This window comes from Myripristis murdjan, chromosome 8, assembly GCF_902150065.1.
Source record: "Myripristis murdjan chromosome 8, fMyrMur1.1, whole genome shotgun sequence".
NCBI lineage: Eukaryota > Metazoa > Chordata > Actinopteri > Holocentriformes > Holocentridae > Myripristis > Myripristis murdjan.
Window position 1 is genome coordinate 34127217 of NC_043987.1, and position 24854 is coordinate 34152070.

Below are 24854 nucleotides of genomic sequence, written 5' to 3' on the forward strand. Positions count from 1 at the left end.
TAATATTATTATTACTGTAGTAGTAGTAGTAGCATTATAGTATTGTTGTTTTTTTATTCTCTACATATCATGTAGCCTATTTATATTTATCTGGTATTTATTTTATATTTTATTTTTTAATTGTAATTTTTATTTTATTTTATTTTATTTTATTTTATTTTTCTGTATAAAACACAGTGGACTGCCGGGTAGTTTTCTCTCATATCAACAGGTGGCACTCTCCCTCTCTCTCTCTCTCTCCCTCTCTCTCGCTCTCTCTCGCTCTCTCTCTCTCTCTCTCACACACACACACACACACACACACACACACACACACTGGCGTGGGACATGTTGTTTTTCCAGGGCGGAGCTGCTCCTCCGTCATGCCGGGGCGGAGCGCAGCGGGGCGGCGCAGAACCGGCGGACCTGCCGGTATATAAAACAAAGCCTCTCCCCGCTCCGGAGCCTGAACCCCAAACCGGACTCCGACCCGCCGGGCACGGAGCGCGAGCACGTTACACAACAAGACGGACAGGCGGACCTGCGCGCGGCGACAGGTGAGAGCAGAGAGCAGAAAACACCTGTGACGTCCGAAATATCTTTACATTTACTCCTACAGGGATTTAAACTGACTTCACAGCCTTCCCTCGTGACTGTCTCTCTGTTTCCTGTGGTTTCCTGGCTTAAAGAAAACTTGTAACTGCGTGATCCTTTATCATATCCCTGCTGTGTGTGTTGAGTATCATTTTAATGAAAAGTACCACCGGATCAGCACAGAGACCCGGATCCTGACCGAGCTGCGGGCTGGTGGCTGGTTCGCTTCCACACAGCAGATCTCCTGATGTGTTGCAACCTGTTGCTCCGGTTTAACTCAGGCCACCGTGTCAGGCAGGGCTGCTTCCTGTTTACATGCGACAGAGCAGGATATAATTATCACAACTATAACACTGAGAGCCTGTAAATAACCAGGGGACAGCACACGGCGAGCCAGGGCCACTCAAGGCTGGACAGTGGGGTTACACCATGACACTACCACACCTCACCTCACCACACACACACACACACACACACACACACACACACACACACACACACACACACACACACACACAGACACTCCAGACACTCCAGAATTTCCCTGGTTGGGATCAATAAAGTATATCTATCTATCTATCTATCTATAGACACACACATCCTGAGCAGCAGGATGCAGTAGCCTACTACTATAGAGAATGAAGTACTACACATACAGGCTAGTAGTTGACAAAATACGAGTCAAAGTACCAGACAAGCAGCAGCAGTCAGTAACATCAGACTGACAGCTGTGCTACATAAAATAATATTTTAAAAAAACATTGTGCAAGACTAGACCATACAGTAATACTTTATTTTGGGTTAGACAGTGCAGTATTATCTGACAATATGTGGAGGTCTAGGCCAGTGGTTTTCAAAGTGGGGTCCAGGACCCCCAGAGGTCCTTGAGGGTCTTCCAGGGGGTCCTCAGAAAAAGAAGGAATAGTTTATTTTATTATTTTTTTTTAATATATTTTATTTTAAAAATGTAATATATTTTATAATGTAATTTTCTTATAATTCTCTCTTTTTCTTTCTCTTTTTTTAAAATAATTTTTAAACATTATTAATGTTCCACTTTTTTCTAATTTCTAAACTTTTTTTTGTTATTATTATTATTATTTTTTTTTCTGTGTTTTTGAAAGAAATTAAGTGAATTTGCTCGTGTTTCAAAGGGGTTAATTTTACTATTAAGTCACTAGAAATTCCAGAACATGAGAAGGGCAGAAAGTCCCTGATCTTGATGGTGATCCTTCACTGCCAGCCGGTTTTTGCAGTGTCTTAGTGAGCCGGCGGCTGCAGTCCAGCCTCCAGGCTGAAAAGTTTGCAGCCGAGCCGCTCCGCTGCAGGTTCGGTGCAGCGGTCGCCATGACATGAAGTGTAAATACACACCCAGCTCGGGGAGGGAGGAGGCAGGGGAGCAGCTTTTTCCAGGGAAACGGTGGAGATTACATCATGTGGCGGGAGTGAGTAACCCTGCGAGGTGATTACCAAACCAGCTTCTAGAAGTAGGTCGAAGTCGCTGGGTGGTGCAGATAAAACCGAACAGTGGAGATAACACAGCTGTGTGTCCCGCTATCAGACAGTCATCACAAACTGCCAGAGGGTCGACACACACCTCTCAACACAGGACCTGCCACAGGCTCATCCACTTACATTGATTTATTCTCTGCACTACAGCTTTACTAATGTTGCTTTACTATTTAATTGGTGTGTTTTTTTTTTTTTTTGTAGTAGTAGTAGTAGTAGTAATAGTAGCTGTAGTACTTGTATCACTATTTGATTGGTGTTTGTTTTTGTAGTAGTAGTAGTAGTAGTGGTAGTAGTAGCAGTAATAAAAGCAGTAGTACTTGTATCACTGTTTGATTGGTGGTTTGTTTGAAAGCCACCAGTGAAAACAGTGATGGTGTTCTGACTCATGACTTTTACCTGTTTATTCACAAATATTCATATGGATAAATTACCGTAATGTTATTGCCGTATCACCAAATGTATGAAGAGAAAGTAAACTGGTCTCTGCTCTCACACTGCATCACCTCTGTTTATCCACAGAACTGAAGGTTTTCTGGTGCCGCCACGAAAAGTCTGCATGTTGTGGATGAACCTGCCAGAACAGAAGCTTTTCCGCTCAGTATCTTCTTTGTCGATAAATTGATCGAGCATTTATCATCATAATCAGTGAACAACACGTGCCTGGAACAAGAGTTTTTAGATAAGTCTGAGCCGTTGGGTGCTGAAGTGTCAGCAGCTGCCGGAGGAGGAGGACTTTCCAGACGTTCTGGGGATTTCAACCATCAGACCTGCTGGACAGAGTCTGTTTTTCTGTGTTGGAGCCACACCTACATGACGAAGTAGCTCGAAGATAAAACCACGGCCTCTTGTGAAGAACATCTTGACACGCCAAAGAGCTTTGATCTGGAAGAGACAAATCATCTGTTCCTGCTTAAAAGGCCTTGTAAGATTTGTTCTTCATAACAGAAGCATTCTATATTCGACAAACTGTAATTAAGCTATTTTTGAAGTTGTGCATTTTTAGACTAAGTGGGACTACCAGAGACGTTTTTGTGACATTGCATTGATCCCTGAAGGAGGGGAATTTTGTGTGTTTTGCCGGCCCCTTTCCCATCACGGAGAGGTCAGAGGTCAGATAAAGACGAGTGCCAAGGGACATCAGGGCATCAAACCAAGCGCCGGACACTTCCGGTTACAGGACGGTCCGTCCGTCCACCAGACCGACCTGCTGACCTGCAGCCTCGCTCCCAATTGAAACCATGTGGTACCTGAAAAAGTACTTCACGGAGGGCCTCATCCAGGTGGCCATCTTGCTCAGCCTGTGCGGGGTGAGGGTCGACGTGGGGCTCGAGCCCTACCTCCCCCCCGCCTGGCACGAGATGATCCTGGGTCCGACCTCGGCGCTGACCCAAACGCAGTTCCACAACCTCCGCAACCGGCTGGAGGACGGACAGGGCCTGCACCCCAAGAGCGTGGACCTGGACGGGTTCTTCACGGCCCGCCGGCTGCTGGGATGGGTCCGCTCGCTGGACAGACTACAGGTAGGAAAACACCCGTCTCTCTCACGGCTCGCAGCTTCAGATGCCTGAATCCAATGAGACCCAACTGTTCCTGTGGGCTTGGGTTCAGACGGGAGACAAATTTCAAGTATTTGTGCCCGTTTGGGTCTGATTTTTGTCTTTCCTTCTGAGCCCAAACCGCACATGGCAAAGCAAAGTTTAATACGCCTAAAAACGTTGTCTTAAGGCATGGATTGTTGAAAGAATTCGTTAAAGTGGCATGTATTCTCTCTTGGATTGAGTTGTGGGATGGATGCTGGATGACTGAATATAGATTTTGATCACGGAAGAGGCCATGAGGCTACAGTTAATGAGCAGCCTAAAGATAAAAATAAAATTCTGCAGTAGAAATGTTGGATTTTTATGGAGGCTTTGGCGACTGGAGGACAAGTTTGAGGTCGGGTTCGTGCAGAACTTTCTCAGCCACAACCGGGGGCAGGTTCAAACCATCAGGCCCAAGTCAAGCCCGTGTGTTTTCTCGTGAAAAAAACTTTTGCATTCTCCTCCAGAACTTTGCATTCTCTTTGCAAGCTTCCCTTTAGAGTTTTGCATCAGTTTTGCATACCTCTGGGTGAACTGTTGTGTCATTTGGAGAAAACAATGCAGCCGTTTGTAGAGTTCAATTGTGAGCTTGGTTTAAAATATCCGTTCAGACAGACAGCGTGAGTTTTAGGCATGGTGTTCAGGTAAGCCAAAGGACATTCGACAAACCGACTCAAGCTTGGCAGACCTTGTTGACTTAATTCATGACCGACTGCTGGAGCTTCTCCGGTTTCAATGGATTTACATAAAAACAATGACCAGGAAGCACTTTGACAAGCCATCAAAAAAGTTTTAGGGAGAATGCATGTTTTGTGAAAGAATGCTGATCGCTTGAACAAATCACCTCTTAAAGCCACATGATCTTTTATTAATTGTTAAAGGTGCACTATGTGAACTTGTATTGAAGTGAGGAGCCTAAACACTGACCCATCATCGGCCTCACTGATAATAAAGGGTCCTCACTTCAATCTGTCCTCCCTTTTATATTCTATTATTTTTTCTCTCCCTACTTTTATATTATCTAAATATCTACTGAGGTAAATGTCTAAATCCAGAGTTTTTCCTTTCTCTTTTGTTTCCTCTCTGTTGCAGAGCTTCTGGATTGATTACAGCCATGAAGTCTTTCTCTTTCCCTTTCCCTCCGCATCTTCTTTCTTACTTTGTTCTCATTAAATCACAAGCATTACTGTTGCCCTGATTTTTAAATCACACGTATAAAAATGCCCTCTCAGGTACCTAATGCAGAGCTGGAGACGTGGCTGGTCCAGCGGGAACCCGACCCGCTGCCGGGGGGGCGTCCGGACCAGGCCTCCCCCCTGCAGAGAGCTCCTGCCGGGCTGGACAGGGACCGAGCCGCGCCCCAGATGCAGCCTGGAGCCGGGAACGGCACCCGGGACGAGGAGGACGAGGATGTTAAAGAGGTAGGACCAATTCATTTACAGTTCACCTTTTTAGGGCTTTTAGCCGACGCTCTTATATGGAGCAGCTGGACAGGAGCGAACAGAGTCTCATTTCAGAGCTGAAACGTGGTTCCACTGGGTTTTGAACCCAGGACCCTCTGCGTGTAAAGCAGACATGATCGCCTCTACAGCGCAGAGCCACATGTCTGGTTTCTCCTCAGTCCTCCTTCAGCCAGATCATGGCCAACATGACAGCAAGGACATGCTCCACACCGCATGGCTCAGCTTTGGATTTACCTCCTCATTCAGAATAAATTATTAAAGTCTTAGAGCTAAAATCTGCTCCGACTTTATGGCTTTACTCTTTAGTTTTATTCTCACCAGTTGGTGGACAGAGTACTATGTCGATATTTGACTGCAGTAGAAGTAGAAGTACTGTTCCTCTGCTGGTATGTGACTGCAGTAGAAGTAGAAGTACTGTTCCTCTGCTGGTATGTGACTGCAGTAGAAGTAGAAGTACTGTTCCTCTGCTGGTATGTGACTGCAGTAGAAGTAGAAGTAGTGCAGTAAAAATCTCCTGCAGTAAAAGTCCAAAGTGTCTCATGTCAAATGTCCTGGCAGTAAAAGTGACTGAGCTCCTTTTTCCAAACAGTAACTGTGTTAGCTGGGATCTTTTCCATGCAGTTAGAAAAGGAGGAGAGAACACGCTGCACACTGCATGCTTTTAAAGGGACATTACACTCAAACTGAAGTGAGGACCCTGGAGACTAGACTCTAAACGGTCCTCGCCGCAGTTTTTCTTTGCACAGCTTTTATTGTGAAATTCGGAAAATGACAAAAAGTCTGTCACTGATCATTATTTCTCTGGATCTGATTTAAAATGAAGTGAAGGACAAAACTCAAGGAAAAGTCAAATTACTGACATAAAAAAAAAACACACAAAAATCTATTCAATAACAGTGACACCAGTAAATGTAATGAAGTACTTCCACCTCTGATTCAGAATCAGGCCGCGTGTCCTCCGAGCCGGACTCACTCAGATGTTGGTAAATGAGTTTTTATTGGAGGAGCTGAGAGCTGATTCAGGATCAGCAGGAAGACGTTTTGTTTCCTCACAAATCACTGCTGCTCCCTCTGTGGAGGAACTCAGCTCAGACTGATGGGCCAGATTTCAACCAGGCAGACTGGTAACACCTTTTAACCACACACACACACACACACACACACACACACACACACACACACACACACACACACACACACACTGTACCAGGGGGTTCCCAGAGCTTTTCTTCAGTTGCTGTGTTCACTGTGTCACTGGGTTAATTTTAAACCATCATTACTCATAAGTGTCACACACACACACACTCACACACACACACACACACACACACACACACACACACACACACACATGCATCTTAGTTAAGACCATTTATGTGTGTAGCTGGATTAGGTCAGTCTGAGGATGAATATATTTAACTGTCTGAGTGTCTGTACGCATGTTGGCTTGTTCAGGCAAGTGTTTAAACAAGATCAACGCACACACACACACACACACACACACACACACACACACACACACACACACACACACACACACACACACACACATATTTGGCTGTGGGCATGGAAAAGGGCAAAGGCAACAATGTTCTGTATGTTGAAGTTAATCCCTCAGGATTGATCAGTTGCTCAACTTGTGTTGGAAAATATCCAAGTGTCCCCAGTGCACACACACTTTAACACACACACACACACACACACACACACACACACACACACACACACACATCAGAACACACACTTTAGAATACACACTTTAACATACAATGAGTGATAGTAACTCCATGCTAATGCTTAAGCACTCAAAGCTAAAACAAAAAAATCCTACAAACAAAAAAACAAAAAACTGCAAAACACAGTTTTATTGTCTGATGGGAAGCTATTTACATATATTTACATATATTTACATATATTTAAATATGTGTACATATATAAGTAGTGTGTACATGTTAATGAATTTTAATAATCACCGTTCAGGCAGTAGCTACTCCTACTTAATGTACACTCTCACACACACACACACACACAGATACATAGAACCACACCCACACACCCACACACACACACACACACACAGTGAGGAGCTGGGGCTAACAGACTGTACAACATATAAATAGCTCAGATGCTGGCCTACATGTCTAGTCTGAGCATGTACACATGATACACAACACACACACACACACACACACACACACAGAGTCATATCAGTGTTTCAGAATGAAGCAGGACAGAGGCTGCTTTTACCCAGGAACACGATGTGATTTACATCTGGTGACGTGTGTGTGTGTGTGTGTGTGTGTGTGTGTGTGTGTGTGTGTGTGTGTCTTTTAACTAAAACTATAGGTACTGTGGAGAACAATACACATATATAAAAATACATATCCATTACTCGGCTGGTAAAAATAAACCTCTTTGTTACGGAACATAAGTGTGTGTGTGTGTGTGTGTGTGTGTGTGTGTGTGTGTGTGTGTGTGTGTCTTTAACTAAAACTATAGGTACTGTGGAGGACAATACATATATTTAAAAATACATATCCATTATTCGGCTGGTAAAAATAAACCTCTTTGTTACAGAACATGAGTGTGTGTGTGTGTGTGTGTGTGTGTGTGTGTGTGTGTGCTGAGTGAAGGTGTGAGCGTCCTCAGCCAGCAGCTCCTCAGCGGCGAGGCGACGGGCCGTTAAAGGTGAACCCCCGGCGTGTCCCTGGGTACCTGGCGCTCACCTCGGCTGACTCGGCCTGTGTGCCGGCCGCCGGCCGCTCAGCTGTTTGCACCTGCAGCCGTATTTTTAGACGTGAAGCACCTCTGTCAAAGTCACGCTCCCTCGCTTATGTCAGCGGCACTCCAGCTTTTTCAGTCACGTTTCCCCTCCTGTCCGTCCTGTCCCTCCTGTCCGTCCTGTGGTCAGAGGGTCAGTGCAGCTCCAACATCCTGATGCTGAGCAGATTCTCTTGTTCCTGTTTCTGCTTCTTCTTCTCTTCTTCCTCCTTGTTTCCAGCTTCAACCAATGATCCACTTTCTGGATTTGTTTGGTCTCGTCTTCCCGCTCAGAGCGAACAAACGTCCTCGAAACCACACACACACACACACACACATACATCTGACACATTCAGGAGACCCAAATATAAAAATGTGCTTTATCACACTTACATTTAAATTTTTTTATTGAAATTATAATAGCATCGGCTTATTATTTTATGAATTATGCATGACTGATTTTTTTTTAAATTAACATTTTTTTGTAAATCTCATGCACCCCCTGCAGAACTCCAACCCACCGCCATTTGAGAACCAGCGGTTTATAATATACAGTGGTGGAAAAAAGTTTTGGGACCCCCCATGCATTTGTGAAGTATTGCATTAAGAATCACTCTTAGGTCTTCAAGTGCAATTTCTTTTAGTCCAGTCACAGCCAAAATACTAAACAAATCCTAAAGAAGCCATTCAAAACTTCAAATTGATTGGTTCCATAAAAATACATAAGAAATTTTGAGTACTGGGTCATTTTGGTACCAGTGATGACGGTCGTTCTTTTTATTAAAAGACCCAGTTTTTGTTGCCAAGCTTGGCTAAAACAAGGAACCTAACGCAGGAAACATGCCTGAAGATAAAGATTCTCAGCCAGGAAAGGTACAGCTGCCGCCAGATAGCCAGGAAGTGCAGATACAGTCCTTCAGCAGTTGGATACACTCTGCAGAAATACAGACGAACCAACAGCTTGGAAGACAAACCAAGATCTGGGTGTCCGAGGGTTTCTTCAGCAAGAAATGACCGCATCCTGATACGCATGTGCAGCAAAACCACCGAATGACATCACAGGAGCTTCAGCAGCAGTGGTCAAACCAAACTGGTGTCCAGTGTTCCACCCGCACCGCACGTGGCCGACTTTTAGATCATGGCTTAAGGTCCTACAAGGCTATCAAGAAGCCCCTGATCAATGAGAGACAGAGGCTAGCCCGGCTTCGTCGGCCCAGGCACACAAGAACTGGACAGCCAGGAACTGGAAGAAGATGTCCAATGGAATGGAAGGAGGGAAAGGCCTATGGAAAACACTTTTATCATGTTGATCCTCTTCCAGGAAGGGAAGAGGGACAGGAAGCAATGGGGCTGATGGGAAATGTAGTCTTAATGTGGAGAAGCACGAGCGCTAATGATACCACCGCTGGGACAGAGAGGCTGACAGCCGACTGCGCCGTCACCTGATCGGTATTATTATGAGGTCAGAGGAAAGAAGGCAGATTTTACTGTCTGTCTGCTGGCCTGTCTGTTACAACACACACACACACACACACACACACACACACACACACACAGGGCACAACCAACCTGTTAGCACACAGTGATCTGGACATGCTGGACTTACTACACTCCTTCCAGTGAACTGAAAGTGAATCTAACTGTGTTTCTGAATTCCCCTTATGACACACACACACACACACATGCTGCTGCCCTTGTGACTGGCCGGCTTGTTTTGAAACCCGATCGCCGGCTTGGAGCGTCCTGACACACATTCATGTCCCTCACTTTCACAATCCCTCCTGTTTACAGAGCCAACACTCATATGCACGCACACACACACACACACACACACACACACACACACAGAGGCATGTGCGTAAACAGACAAATGCATGAGGTCCTAATCTGTGATGCAGGAGGAAAACAGCAGACATCAATTACTATAAATTAAATATCCAATTTACAAGTTTACATTAAAAAAATGTATACATGTAAATGATCATCCAGGTGAATAAATCCAGTTGGTTTACCAAAGATATGCTCTGAATAAATTAAATGTGATGTTGTAATAATCATTCATGTTTCTAACCTCAGTGCTAGTGAGTGTTTGTCTGCTGTAAACGTCTGTTTGCCTCAAGGTGGCGCCAGTTAATTTGGCTTTTTGCCTGTAGAGTGTCGTAATTTGATGCACAACAGTGAGTTTTGTTATTCAGAAATGACAGAGCGCAGGAAGCTCATCACTGATAATCGCTGCGTCGTGCTTCTGAAACATAACGAATGGCGCCTGCAGACTGTGAGATTTCAGCGTTCTTATATGTTTGTCACAGATCGCACGGTGTGACATGGATAAACTTAAATAAACCTGGGTATGACGTACGTTTGCTGTACGTAGACTGTGCGATGAATCTTAAACGATGTAAGTCAATATACAAGAAGACGTCATCAGCGTATGTGATTAATCTGCGCCACTGTAGAGGGAAACAGTGAAGCTTCACAAGATCAGAGCCCCAGCAATAGTGAAATTAATGTATTAACATTATTTTATGAAGTCATAATAAAGTGATTGGATATAAATCCAAAGAAGAGGAGGAGGATAATGTGAACCCATTCATTTTCTTATTTTTTGGACTCACAAACATCTCATTTAGCTCAATTTACCTCCATCATTGGGTTTAGCGCCAGTGTCGTGTTGATCAATACGTCATTTCATGCTGCCTTCCTATTGGTTGGTTAGTGGACGTAGGTCGTAGCAGCGGTCACATTGCGGTCAAATTTTGACGCTGCCTGAATTTTGTCCCCGGCTATCTCTGGACACACGACTGTGACGACGGCCATCTTTGAACCTCTCACAGAACGACGTAGGGCCACCGTCTGATGACTAAAGATATCACCACGTTTCTTCCACGTTGGTCATCGTTCATCTGGGAGAGCACAAAGTCACACAGCTTGAGAGGCTGAGCTTCATGTGTGGTAAAGTCGTGTGCATAAGATAATGCTGAAAGGTTGTTTTTGCCGCCTTGCGTCCTACGACCTGATATGGATTTAATTTTCTGTTCAGCAACAGCTTCAACCATTCAGAATTCACTGCCTGCCCCTAGCAGCTTTGACATTGTTGGTTTAATGCTGTTCCCATATTGCAGTGTTATTAAAGCCTAAATGAAGACTTCTTCAACTGCTCTCTCCTTTATTAGCGAACTTTCATCGCACTATTCATGAAAACAATGTAAACAATCACTATGTGTAAATCCAGAGAAGAGGCTAGATTATCGTGAGTAACCGGGTTATGGCAGGAAATCAGGTATTACTCAAATCCCCAGAATACATGCACTTCCACAATTGTAGAGTGTTACCATGGGAACAGCCGGTGCTGCAGCCAACTTGCCTCTTGTGGGGATTTCAGGCAGACAGATGTTTTTTTTTTTGTTTGTTTGTTTTTTTCCCATATATTTTCATCAGAGGTAACCCTGACATAAAATTATGAAGCATTCTTCAACGAGCGTGTAGAAAATCACATTTTTCCTCACTGAGTGTCGCACAGTGTGTGTTTATTGTGTTTATCCTGTCAGTTTCCTGAGCTGCTGGGTCAGAAATGGTGCAGTGATCGGGTTTCTCCAGCAGAAATCTACCTGTGCTAATGGGCTTTCGCTTAATCTCTTAGCCTGATTACGGAAACCAGCTTTCTGTTTACATGGCAGCTCAGAAATCAGAGAACTGGCCGTACATGGCAAATAACCTGACATGTGTTTTTAAAGGGGCATTACGCTCAACTGAAGTGAGCATAATGTCCCTTTAAATAGACTCAGTTTACACGTGTATAATAAGAACATTATATGATGGTTGAGTCTACGTGGTTCTAAACTCATTGATGTTTTTCTTTTTTCCACACTTATTGCACATTTTTTGCCAGTTGAGTCTAAATGGTCCTCGCTGCAGTTTTTCATGGTGCAGCTTTTATTGTGAAATTTGGAAACAACAGCAGGTAGAACCACAACAGAGTAGAAACAGGTTGCTCTTCTCATCTTTGCTGACTGAGCTTTTATTTTGAAAGGTTCCACAATCTGTCACTGATCATTTGTTCTCTGTAAAGGATCTGATTTAAAATGTAGTGAAGGACAAAACTCAAGCAAAAATGTCCTGAAGTAAGATTATTGACTTTAAAAAAATACTCAAAAAAGTACAAATACACAAAAAACTCAGTTAGTTATGTAACATAAATGTAATTAGTTACTTCCACCTCTGATAATAACCAACCCGTCCCATAAGGTACACACTGAGTACCAGCTACAGCCACCAGCCAGGAGGTTCAGAGTACCACACTGTTGATTAAATCGACATAAAAACTCTTTTATCATGACTTTAATAAAAAAAAAAAAAATTGTGTAACAGCCACAGATGAAATAAGGATTAAATTAATATTAAAAAACAACACAGTTTAATTCTTACTTGCCTACTGATCATTGACTTTTTGTCGTGCCTTTATGTTTTTTTTTTTCTGTACTATAGGTTTGTAACTGTTGTAATATCAATGTATTTTTTGTCTTTGGTTACTGTAAGTTTTATTATTATGTTCTTTAATATGTTTGTTGTTCTCTGTTGCGGTCTCACCCTCTCTTTTATGTATGTGGAAGGTTTTTTGTTTTTTTTTTTTTTCTTTTTATTGGAAGCCTGATCTAAATTTCATCCAGTGTGGGACAGTAAAATGACTTGAATGTTGATCTTGATCTCCATGCCTGCACTGGCAGGGCAGCGGGTTGTTGTCCCAGCTGCTGCCAGGTGAGCTGCTGCCAGGTGAGTGGGTGCGCTGGGTGGATTAAATGGGTCAGGCTGGTGAATGGGTGCAGGGTTACACACAGGGGTCCTCCGTCGCTCCACATGTTTACAGCTCCATACGAGTCCCTGCAGGCTCGGGGTGTCCGGCTGCAGCTCAGGACCACCGGCTTCAGGTTACTGAGCCTGTCTGTCTCCGGGACAAACAGGACCCTGAACATGCTGTGCACACACACACACACACACACTGGGAGTACAGAGGAAAACACCACAGAGCTGTTAAAATCTGTTGTGGAGGGACATCTGGAGCAGTGACGGGAAAATGTGCAGCGCTTGCTGGTTTAGTTACTTATCCTACAGTGTGACCAGTCAGTCCTTATTAGAGGCAAACAGCAAAACATCTAAATCTGAAGGCATTTAGTCTCATATTGAATGTTAATGAGGACTGAGGAGGAGAAACCAGACAGATGGTTCCATGGTGCAGCAGGTGTCACGTCTGCTTCACACACAGCAGGTCCTGAGTTCAAAACCCAGTGGAAGACCCGGTCCTCAGAGACCGGACTGACACCAGAAGGTCGCAGGTCCAAACTCCCGTTGAAGACGCTGAGCCCGCAGCTCAATGCACCGTCAGCTTTCACGTGACGGCGATTTTAGAGTCGGTGTTTTGTTTTTGCAGGACGGGGAGCTGACACAGAGCCTGCAGCCGATTGGTCGCTCTGACCAGAGCTTTGTCCCGACGGGTCACGCCAACCAGGAAGGAGCACAACATCTGCTCCGTGACAACGCTGCTCTGGGCGAGGAGGAGGAGGAGGAGGAGGAGGAGGAGGAACTGGCCAGGATCCACTGGAGCGCCACAGGAAGGAGGCCGGGAGGAGGAAGACGAGGCTCCTACGACTGCATCAGGGAGCTGACGCAGAATGAAGCTGACCAGGTAAGAACAGGATGCTTATAATAATGGTAATAATTATTTTTATTAACTGTATTGCCATTAGGTGTTTACATTAGGGATGCTTTAGCAGACTAAAGTGTCTGTAGCTGAGATTTTGCACAAGACTATCTGATAACTGCTGAGTGATGTGAAATAAAACTGTCTGGCTCACAGAAGCATTTTCAAAGATTTCACAAATGGAGGCAACAGGAAACATTTTATAAAAATTATTTTATCCAGTTTGGGGTCACTGAATTTAAACTTAAATTTCATACTCTGTGTCAGTGATGTCATTTAAAAAGCGGTGCAGGTGCCTCCTCTGTGTTTCCTCTGGCTGTCCAAACTCCTGAAGCTCAGCTGGACTGGAGACTGAACCAAAGATCCAAATCCAAACCACGGCCACAAGACTGCAGTGCAATATTTTGTCCACTGGGGGCAGTGTTGAGCACCAAACACAGTGGAATATATGGCAGTCAGTGGGGCTAAATGCTCTAAACTGATCAGTCCATTTGATTCCAGATATTGATCAGTAACTGGACTGTTCCTGTTCATATTTCTGCTGCAGACAGGATTATAAACTGAAATTATAATCCATGGCTGTAAAACGCTGTGAGTTTGAGCAGATTAGCACTGGCATTGAGGCTCTGTGCTGCTGACTGGCTGCAGAACCACAGGAGAACCAATCATCTGCTTCCTAAATGTTCCACGTTTCCTTCCTCTGAGCTCAGAGAAATGTGGAGCTTCTGAAGCAGCGGCTGCTCGTTTCCACCGACGCACAGGAGAAAATAAATATTAATATCATTTAGAGAGCTGATTTTCAGTCCCATTGGTTCATGTGACTGTGTAGCCCAGTGTCAGTGTCTACGGCGCCCCCTGGAGGTGGAAACACATGTTGTTGGCGGTGGAACATCTCCATGTATAGACAATCTCTGCCCTTAGCTGTCAATAGGTGTGATTGAATGTGAGTGTATTTATGTGTCCGTGTTCGCTCTGTGATTCGCTGGCGGCCTGTCCAATCAGTCACCTTACCTTTCACCTAATGCATGCTGGGAAATTCTCCTGCCCCATATAATCCTGGACAATGAATAAATCCCGGCCAACCACAGAGTTCAGTTTTGCTGGCCTTCAAAATCCCTCATCAGCTGAAGCTTGTTGACACACATATGTGAGCGTGCATGTACTCCTGTGTGTGTGTGTGTGTGTGTGTGTGTGTGTGTGTGTGCGTGTGCGCGCGTGCAGCAGCCAGAGCATCTTTCATGCTTGGAACCGGAGCTGGATGCTTCCTCTTTAAAGGCTGGAGCGCTGCCAGCTCAGTGGAATGAGGCATCGTGGGTGACACGCTCCGACAGCTGCACCCCGAGGTGCTGTAATCAGGATGTGGAGTCTTTCTGAGGTCTGCGCCGCACAAACATGTTTTCTTCCCCCCGGAGGACGTGATCACACAGCCTGCAGGCCGGGGAACCGCAATACTGCAACGGTGTGGTTTTGTTAATATCTGGATTAAATGTTGGGCCCCACATCTTAAAACACACCGCTGCTCACACACGGCCACAACATGAGGGAAGCCAGCGGCGTTTTAAACCCTGCTACCCAGAATCCTCCTGTGTGTCTCTCAGCGCCGCAGGTCAGAGGTCGGATGTGACAAGCTCCTGGTTTACGACGGGATCTGGCGAAGGCGGAAACACGAGACGGACGGTTCTCAGAATGAAACCGAGAGGCGCTCAGACGGTCAGCTTCACACTGACAAGCGAGAGACAGGCGCGTTTTCGGAGAAGCCGAGGCTCCGCCCACCACGGATGTGGGTCAGAATGAAGCGGCTTCGTGTTAAAGGGACATTCTGTAAAGAATTTAATGTGATGTTTGCATGTCAGCCCCTGGTGAACGCCATCCAGACACACACCGTCAGAGCCAGCGTTCAAATGTCAATAATAAACATTTCGGCATTTATTGAGCGTCTCTGTCTCCGCCCAGCAGTCTGCTGTCTGCCTCCTTTTGGCCAATCACAGACGAGATGACGTCACGTCCAGATATTTCCAGCAGCTCCACTGGAGTTTGATTTCAGAAAATATTTCAGTGAACTAAAAGACGGTGAACATTGTTGGACCCACTCCAGATTTAAGTTCACCTCCCAGAAAATATTTCACTTCTACTTCCTTCTACTTTTCACTGAAACGTGCAAAAACGCTTTTTGCAGATCACTCACTACCAAAGACCACATGTGCACTATTTGTAACTTTTTTTCTAAATTTTATAGATTTGAATTGCTTTGATTATTCACAAACATGAAGTAACTAATGAAAATGTGTACGTTAATAATAATAATAATAATAATAATAATGATTACACCCCTCCAGCATTCAAACAGAATGCAACGCATGGCATTCAATACATTTAAATTCATTCCATTAATGTGATTATTCTGAAAGGTCGTAGTTCAATTAAAACTGCTGACACGGCTCACAGTAAACACAATTACCATAAAAACCTGAGTTCACATGTTTTCAAGTTCTGGTTCTGTGAGTGTGAGCTGAAGGAGAAGACATGCTGTTTTTGCTGCTCTCTGTTCTGTAGCGTAAACTTTCTGACACACGTGTTTGTTCAAAACACCAAATAAAATCAGATCATGCACGTACACGACCAAAAATCTTTTGTTTGTGTTAAACGGATTTTAAATTGGCAGGTCATGACCTTAATGCAGCTGAAATAATCTGACTGAGGCGTTTACATGTCAGCTTCCGTAGTCTGAGTATTGCTTTAATCAAATTATAATCACAATATTAGAGTGCACGTAAACACACTGCAGACTCTCTTTTCTCACTGTGTCTCAAGTGGAAAAACGTCTCTTCTCTGCGCTCCGTCAAAAGGCATTTTGGGAAATACAGGAAATCAGTAACTGGGCTGGATATTGACGAGGCAGGGAGGAAAGAGGGTTCAATAAAAATAAATAAATAAATAAATAAATAATCAAATCACTAAATAACATCACAGACCCATGACATGTGGAAGAGAATCAGAGATGTTTCTACTAAAAACATGTCTTCCTCCACAGAGCTCCCTCTCGCTGCAGGAGTGTTTGAGGCTGTTGGAGGAAACCTTCCCCTTCACAGAGGAACCACAGGTACACCCACTCTATTTGATTCTATTCTATATCGACTCTGTTCAGGCCTTACCCTGGACAAAAGACCAGTTTCAGCAAAATGGGACGGACTGAGCAGCTCTGTCAGAAATGCTGCATCCATTCTTGCTGATATAATATTCATACTTGGCGTCCATGTACTGATGCAATATTGCTGCAGAAAATATCGTGATTCTATGCTGAACTGATTTTTTTCCCCACTCCCAATGCTGACGTGTCTGTCCTCCAGCTGTGTGATGGCGTCCTGCGTGTCGGCAATGCAGAGGGAAACCCTGAGTGTCGGCCCCCAGGCAGGGAGGCCCTCCTGGCCCCTGTCATCCCCACAGGCAGTCCCTCTCTGGACCTGGAGCTCCACTGGCAGGACCTGCTGGCGATCATGGAGCCCCAGGTTAGTGGGACCGAGACGAGACGAGGTGAAATTAGGAGAAACCGAGACGAGACAAGTTTAAATGACTTGAGGCACGATGAGATTAAATGAGATATGAGATGTGATTAAATTAGACATGAAGAGACGATTCCACAGTTATTACAGTTTCGTATTCTTCATTAGTTCCTATTATTTATTTATTTTGATTCCAGTTCAGTTTAGTTTGTGTTCAGTTTCCAGAGAGAAAATCGTACTAACAAGTACCTTTAAATGAGTGTCAGTTTCTATATTTACCTGATAATTAAGTTACAAATCTTTTCCATGACTTATGTATAACCACAAACAGAATCTCCCTGTGTGTTTCTGTGGTATAAAGCCAGATAAGTGAATCACAAGACAAATAAAACATATCTCACAGAAAGTCCCACATCTCCTAATCTTATCTTGACTGGCTGGTTTCCTGGAACCATGTGAGAGCTGATCTCCAGGAAATTAAAAAAATATATATATATAGAATATCTGAATTGTTCTTCCCTCTCAAGTTCTTGCTCCACATCAGTATTACAACCATTCTTTAAAAATGTCTATGACTTTGCCAAAACTTTAGGGATATTTTACATTTAGATAACCGAAAAGCACACTTTTACATTTCCTGACCTGTGTTTGGACTGGCTCTCACAGTTCATCAGCACAGGAGCACATCAACCCATCAGTCAGTCAGTCCATCACTTTTATGTCCCGCCTCTCCAGGACATGGATGTCGACAGCCCGTCCATGGTCTCGTTCCCGGTCAGCGGAGACCCTGATGTCGCCTGGGACTCTAGAACCTCTGGAACCCTTCAGGATTCTGGCTGTGAAGTTCCACTCCGTCGTCTCAGCAACTGCCACCGTGACGACAGCGTCCCAGTGGCCGATCAGGATCTTAGTGTAATAGAGGCCCCGCTGCAGCACGGTAAGTCAGATTCAGTTCAGTCCAGAGTGACTTAAAGGAATACTTCAAAGTTTTTAGCAAATCCCCTTCGCCCGGACTGAGACAAGATGTTCACTACCATTTTCACCTCTGTATGTCCAGTGGTTCGGTTTTCTAGTGTCTTTTCGAGTTTCCACATGGCTCAGCTGTCATTTTTCCCTCCCAGCGCCCACACTGTGGGAGCAGCAAAGTCTCTTGTATCCATCTGAGTGCCCATGGGCGTGTTGGTCTTAAAATGAGCTGTGGTCAGCTGCGTTGCTATCTTGAGGCAGTTGAAAGTGACTGAGCAACAAAAAGCAGCTCTGAAGTCAGTGCTACAGTTTTCTCTGGTATTTGAATATCAAGATAGTAATGTTCGCCTACATAGGGGGTGCCAACATGCATCCACTCTGCTTGTTCCACACACAGGGACGCCTGCTGTTACCGTAGATGATCTGCTCATGCACAAAGTGAAATTGCGCAACAGATTCGTTTCCTCTGCAGAGAAGCAGAGGAAACTTGGGAAAAGCACCAAAGTGCAAGTGTGCCTGGCTTTTAGAGGGTATGGAAGTACAACCCTTTTGAACCAGGCACCTGGCACTATGACCCCCTTTTCCACAATTAAAATAGCAAAAGTGGACTTGGACCCGCCCTGAATGCACTTGCACCATGCCCTGCAGACTGTGCACTGAGATCGTTAAAATTGAGTCCCAAAAGAATGACTCATAGTGAGGTCATGCCTGATCAACATCAACTAACATGTCTTTTTTCTGCTTGTAGGTGTTCTGGGGCCGGCCCTGCTTCCCCTCACCCCCAGTGCAGAGTTAGAAAACCACAGCTCAGCCGTTCACGCAGGAGACACATTGGAAAACTTCAACCTGAATCCCTCACACAGTCATCCACACCACATGGACCTGCTTGCTGAAGATCCATCAGACATCTTCAGCGCTGGACTGGATACAGAAAGCAATATGAATACCTTCTGCATGAACTCTCTAACACAAGATCTTGCAGATAACATTAACACCACTCTCACAGGCTCACAGTACAGTCCTTACGCCGAGACCTTTACCAGCTACGATGCAAACATCCGTCCAAATGTCCTTGCATCCCCCAGCTACAACCCGTCTTTGAATCTGAATGATATGACTCATGACTTCTCAGCGAGCACCTCCAGTCTGTTTCTGGTCGATGATGAAGACAAATATGAGGGTGAAGAGGGTCTCCCAAGTCCGCTTGGCAACCTCTTACATGACGACGCCATCTTGGATGAGATGAGCTTGTTGGATCTGGCTCTGGAGGAAGGTTTCAGTCCCGAGATGGCTGCCAGGCTGGAGGAGGAGGGCTTCCTCCACCGTGAGATAAACCAGCAGGAAACTGGTAATTATGACCCCAACATGGCTGCGGTACAGGAGCAAGATGGTGACCGCTCAAGCTCTAGAACGACTGTCAGACAGGAGCAGGTTTACCCACGGAGCCATCATGAAGGTAATTAAATGAACGCATTGTCAATGGTTGCCCTGCAGTTCTTTGAACACCATGTCATGGGAATGGCAGAGATGTAGTTAGTTGGACCAGTGCTTTTCTGTTTAAATAATAATAATAATAATTATACATTTTATTTATGGGCGCCTTTCAGGACACTCAAGGTCACCGTCCAAAAGGACAATAGAAACAATATTTCTCCTTTAATTACTATGTTAGATAGCCACCTGTTGGCTTCTGCTGCTTGTATGATTGCACTGCTTAGAGCTTGTATAGGTAAACTTTTTAGAGTGGGCAGACTCAAAAATCTGAACTCAAATATCACCAACCTGAGATTCAGTGGCTCATGCAAGTCAGTGGCGATGATGTCAAAGCAAAGAGAAAGTAAGAACTGTCGAGCTGTAGCTACAATAAGCTTCTGCACATTTCTCCTGCTTCTGTGTTGAAAAGCCGCATCATCAGCATACGTAGTTACTGACACCTATGTCATTACCATAGCAACCCGTCAGATAGGTTGGTGATGTCTGGACATAAATCTAATCTGCTCACTTGCAAATAACAGTGTGGCCAGTCTATCTGAAATACCTCGTTTCAGAAACAAATCTCATTTGTCTGTAGTCTGAGCAAGGCCTTAGCTTGGACTGGACCCACTGTGTATGATAGTGATTAATCAAAATTATGAGGGAAAACGTTACACATACAAGCTTGAAACCATCTGCTTTCTATCTGCACTGTGATGACCAGGGAATCAATGTAACCCTTTCACCAACCAACCACTGTATTTGCTCTTTTTAGTAAGTTATACTGTCAGAAAAGGGATATCCTCAATGACAACATGTACAACTTCAGACCATTGTTGTGGAGCATTTACCAGGTTTTGGCTAATGACTTAAACTAAATTTAAACTAAACTGACCTTTCCTTGTTCTCTGCTCCTAGGTGGAAAGGATGAGGACGACTCAGACTCTGGTCTTTCTCTGGACTTCAGCCACAGCCCTGCTTCTCCCTGCGCCTCTGAGGCCTCCTCTTATTCTTATTCTTCCTCCTCCTCTTCTTCGTCTTCCTCTGTCTCAGCTGCGGGGAGTCCCTTCCCAGATGAGGAGGGAGACGAGGAGGCAGAGGAAGTGGGTTCAGATATGGAATTGGAGGTGACCATAAAGCAGGAGGAAGAGGAAGAGGAGGAGATGGGGGCAGCAGGGGGAAGCTACTCCACAGATGTCAAGAAATTCCTCTGTGGCGGCTATCAGGATCACAGGTTATTTAACCGCCCTCCTTGGCTGGAGCATATTGGTCATGACCACACATATAACCAGCCCTGGTCCTCTACATCCTCTCCTACCCTGGGAAAGATGCCCACAAAACATGCCAAATCCTCCCCAAGGCACGACAACACCAAGCCCTACCACCGCTCCTCTGCTGAACGCGTCTCCGAGGCCAAAATGTGGAGCCGGGATGAGCGCCGGGCGCGCGCCATGAAGATTCCCTTCTCCAACGAGCTAATTATTAACCTGCCAGTGGAGGAGTTTAACGAACTTCTGGCCAATCACCGCCTCAACGATGAGCAGCTCACCCTGGTCAGGGACATACGACGCCGCGGCAAGAATAAGATGGCCGCCCAGAACTGCCGGAAGAGGAAGCTTGACGTCCTGCTGGGATTGGAGGAGAGTGTGTTGGGGTTGAGGCGTCATCGTTTGCGGCTGCTCCAGGAAAAACAGGAAGCCCTGAGGGCCTTGAAGGAAATGAGGCGTAGGCTGGACGGACTGTACCAGGAAGTGTTTTCCAGTCTGAGGGACGAGGATGGGAGGCCGCTGGATGCCACAGAGTACACTCTTCAGTTTGGGCCAAACGACCGCGTTATTGTGGCTTCACGCAGACAAGCAGCATCGCTGCCACAGACAAATGGTAGAAACAGCAGGAAACCAAGAGACAAGAAGAAGTGAGGTGGATAAAACAGATATGCACACATCAGTTTTTAACTGATCCATCAGAAGGTCAGCGGAAGTTCTACAATTTCCAGAAAAGAACCATGAAATCCTCAAAAACACCCAAACACGCCAACCCTGATTTTGTCTGTTTGTCTGAAGAGAAGGGAGTTGGTAGAGGAATGGAAGGATAGAGGAATGGAGAGAGAGGAGAAGCAGCTCTTGGTTTGAGAGAAAATGCTGATGATAATGGTGATGGTGATGATAATAATGCCTTTAAATCCTGGAGACGATCTCTTTCCACTCTTCAACATAAACGTTGTAAACCAGAAGGGCTTGAATTCAAATCTGATTGAACTCAAACACAACCATCAATGCTCTGAGGTAAACCCAGACTGCTGCTTAGACGGTGGAGTGAAAACGACTCGGCGGACGACCTGATGACATGGGACCAGCACTCGCTTGTTTCAGTGTTTGGATTGATGCAAGTCAGTTCAACCTTGCAAGACAAAAACAAGCCAAAAAAAAACAAAAAAAAAACAAAACACTGGTCTCAGCGCCAGTCCTACAACTGTGGGACCTCTGCATCGTCATCAGGCTTTCTGAAAGAAGGTCCTCGGTTATTGTGGAGCTGGTAGACCTTTTGTTCTCTCATTTGAACAGGAAAGCACAATTCCTCTCCAAATAATTTGTACAAGTCTCCTCAACAGCATGACTGAATATTGCCTCCGAGAGCTCCGTATTTTGCTCACTAGTCACTCTTCACCTTTACTCTTTGCCTGGGTAAACAGCTTTTTGCAAGGTGGGGGGGAACAGAAATGGAAACCCTGAAATTCCCCAATAAGTATGGAATCGACTGAAAGACGGGAGCTTCCTGAAGGCGAAGCTGTTGTGTCGAGCTAACAGGCCGACGGTGGGCTGGTTCCTGCCTGTCAGCCAAACCATCACAGTGCCAAAAATGAGACTGAGCTGGCGGTGAACATTCTGCCATACTCTTGATCCAAAAAGGGTGTTACTTTTTGATCAGTGGGGTCAGAGGTCATGGTCTACCATAGAGCAGTGTCCCCTGGATCAGGTTGGGGCTCAGCAGCTTGCTCAGGGACACTTCAGCAGGATGGAGACTTTGGGTCGTGGTGGGGATCAAAACCCGGCTCCTTTATAGATGCTTTACAGCGCTGCAACCACGTCACCATACTGCTGCCAAAAGCTACAGCGTTTCTGGACCTGCATCAGTAGACCCTGTTCACACTGGCTAGGGAGGGCATGTGCCACCCTGTGGGCATTGCTGGAACTGCATATGAAAGATTAAAATCAAATAAAAAAAGAATAACACCAGTAATTCACCCTAATGGCACAGGACTAATATCCACTGGAGGCATGAAGGGATTTGTAAGGATTGGGTAATAACATGTGATTTTAATGTTGTATTTGTGGTCTCCATGTCTGTAATATGTCTGAGAAAATAACAATGCGAAACGATCACATTTCAGTGAGGACAAAGGTCCGTTGATAATACTAATGCTGTGTGAATTTTTAATGCGTTTTAACAAGTTTTGTCTCACTAAATTAGAAATGGTAAAATACATAATTATACGCAGGGCACCAGTTATTTCAGAAAAAAAGTAAACTATCCTATGTGAACATAGTTTGTGAAATGCAAACATCAGATAATTCAGTAGTTGCATAAGACCTCAACATAATGTTAGTTGTGTGCAGTGCCCCAGACTGAGGGAAGCAAAATGTACCACTTGAAGACTTTCTGGGACTATAAATGGACTGAGGACAAACCAAAGAGGGACTCCATTCTCATGAACTGATAAGTGAATAGCTCACATTTTTCTTTGGGATATTCCTAAATATCCGCGTTGAAGACAATCAGTTTGGAAAGCTGATTATGTCTTTGTGTATAACATCTCATGAAGAACTGCAGCAAAAATGCCCTAATTCAGTTCAGTGAGAGGGCGTCCAAACAAGCAGGATTCAGGTTTCTGTATGTATAGATGATAGGAATGAGACTTCTGACCCCTCTGCAACATGCACACAGTAACCCTGCATTCTTGTATTTGGGGTAAAATCAGTGTCATCCTCTGCTTGCTGAGCACACAGCAGCATGAGGAAACCCCGTCCATACCAATTTTGACTGAAATAGAAGTAAAATTCATCATTGCAGCAACTGCACTTCCATTAACAGTGTTTTTCTTGCTGGCTGCAAAAGATGAAACTGAATCTTTGCACAGATGTGTTGCAATGATTATTATTGTAGACTGAACTTCAAAGTTCCCAGATAAACAACAGCTGTTCTGCTAGATTTTCTCAGGAACTAACTTACATGTGAGGTGAGATCAGTGTGGGAGAAAAATGTATGCAATTTCTTGTATTCTCAGAGTTTAGATCATTTTTTTCAGGCTCCAATTATGCTCCAAATGAAAAGGTTTAATTCCAAAAAAAAAAGTATATCCACATTAGAAAGCTGCAGATTATTATATCCTGAAAAACAAATGTCTGCCTGGAAGTCTTTGAAATTACAGGTACATTTTGATCATTTATAGAATACTTTAACATGCCAGGAGGAATATGTGAATTTCAAAGGGTGCCATCTCATATTGGAGTGAAGTTTTCAAGCATCAGTTAAGGAAATATCTGTCCTACATTGTGGTGATCTGTGCATGATTAAAATCTCCAGCACCGAGCAGGAGGAATGGGAAAACGAGAACCAAGAAAACCAAGAATCTCATCATACATTTTAGTTATTTAGCCAGTTAGACTGCCAAAGCTGCAGCAACTTATTGCCCTTCTTGCTTATCTGCTGGCAAAGGCAAACCACCAATTAAGCAAAAACAGCAGACGATTACATCCTCTAATCTGTTTTGTTAAGCTATCCTGACGGTTGATAAAAAAAAAAGGATTAAGAATCAATTTCTTGCCAACTAGTATTCTGTTGAATACTAGTTTAGTACTACTACTGCAAACATTAATTAGTAACAGCCAAAAATCTTGAAAAATTCTCTCAGAATCAACATAGCAATGTGTGTGTGTGTGTGAACTTTTTATTTTGTCTGTCCGGTCACCTGCAGGCCTTACTACTAACTGCCCATGGACGCATAAAGTTCTCAACTGTTTTTATTTATTTGTTGTTTCTATGAAGTGTTTTAATATTTTTTTGGAATTTCATGTGGATCCTCAGTGTGCTTGCTGGTAATCAAGGACTCGGGACCTCTTTCAATAAATAAATAAAAATATATTAAAGCATGTCTGTGTCATTTCAATGGGTGACAGTTACGAGTGTCAGACACACAATATTGCGAGTAAATGTTACACGCCTTGGAGAATAAAAGATTTGTATGTAGTCTTTACAACAGGGGTGCTGGTATTCTCCTTTGATGGGACTGTATAGTTGGAAAAACAAACCTGAGCAGCTTTGCACAAACGGA

General features: G+C 44.4%; 1 protein-coding gene across 1 annotated transcript; it reads left to right on the top strand.

The window, feature by feature from the left end:
- The first annotated feature begins 404 nt into the window (after nucleotides 1-404).
- On the top strand, nucleotides 405-23589 carry nfe2l1a (nfe2 like bZIP transcription factor 1a). Its single transcript, XM_030057754.1, has 9 exons — nucleotides 405-536; nucleotides 2605-3605; nucleotides 4898-5086; nucleotides 13314-13568; nucleotides 16615-16683; nucleotides 16931-17089; nucleotides 17819-18020; nucleotides 18798-19505; nucleotides 20441-23589. The coding sequence occupies exons 2-9, from the start codon at nucleotides 3324-3326 to the stop codon at nucleotides 21439-21441; spliced, it is 2865 nt and encodes a 954-aa protein (XP_029913614.1). The 5' UTR covers nucleotides 405-536; nucleotides 2605-3323; the 3' UTR covers nucleotides 21442-23589.
- Nucleotides 23590-24854: the final 1265 nt, after the last annotated feature.

Excerpts from the sequence above, each read along its gene's own strand:
- nfe2l1a (XM_030057754.1), top strand. The coding sequence starts at position 3,324 with ATGTGGTACCTGAAAAAGTACTTCACGGAGGGCCTCATCCAGGTGGCC. Across the intron at positions 5,087-13,313 it reads AGGACGAGGATGTTAAAGAG|GACGGGGAGCTGACACAGAG; the intron begins GTAGGACCAATT and ends TTGTTTTTGCAG. Across the intron at positions 19,506-20,440 it reads CCCACGGAGCCATCATGAAG|GTGGAAAGGATGAGGACGAC; the intron begins GTAATTAAATGA and ends CTCTGCTCCTAG.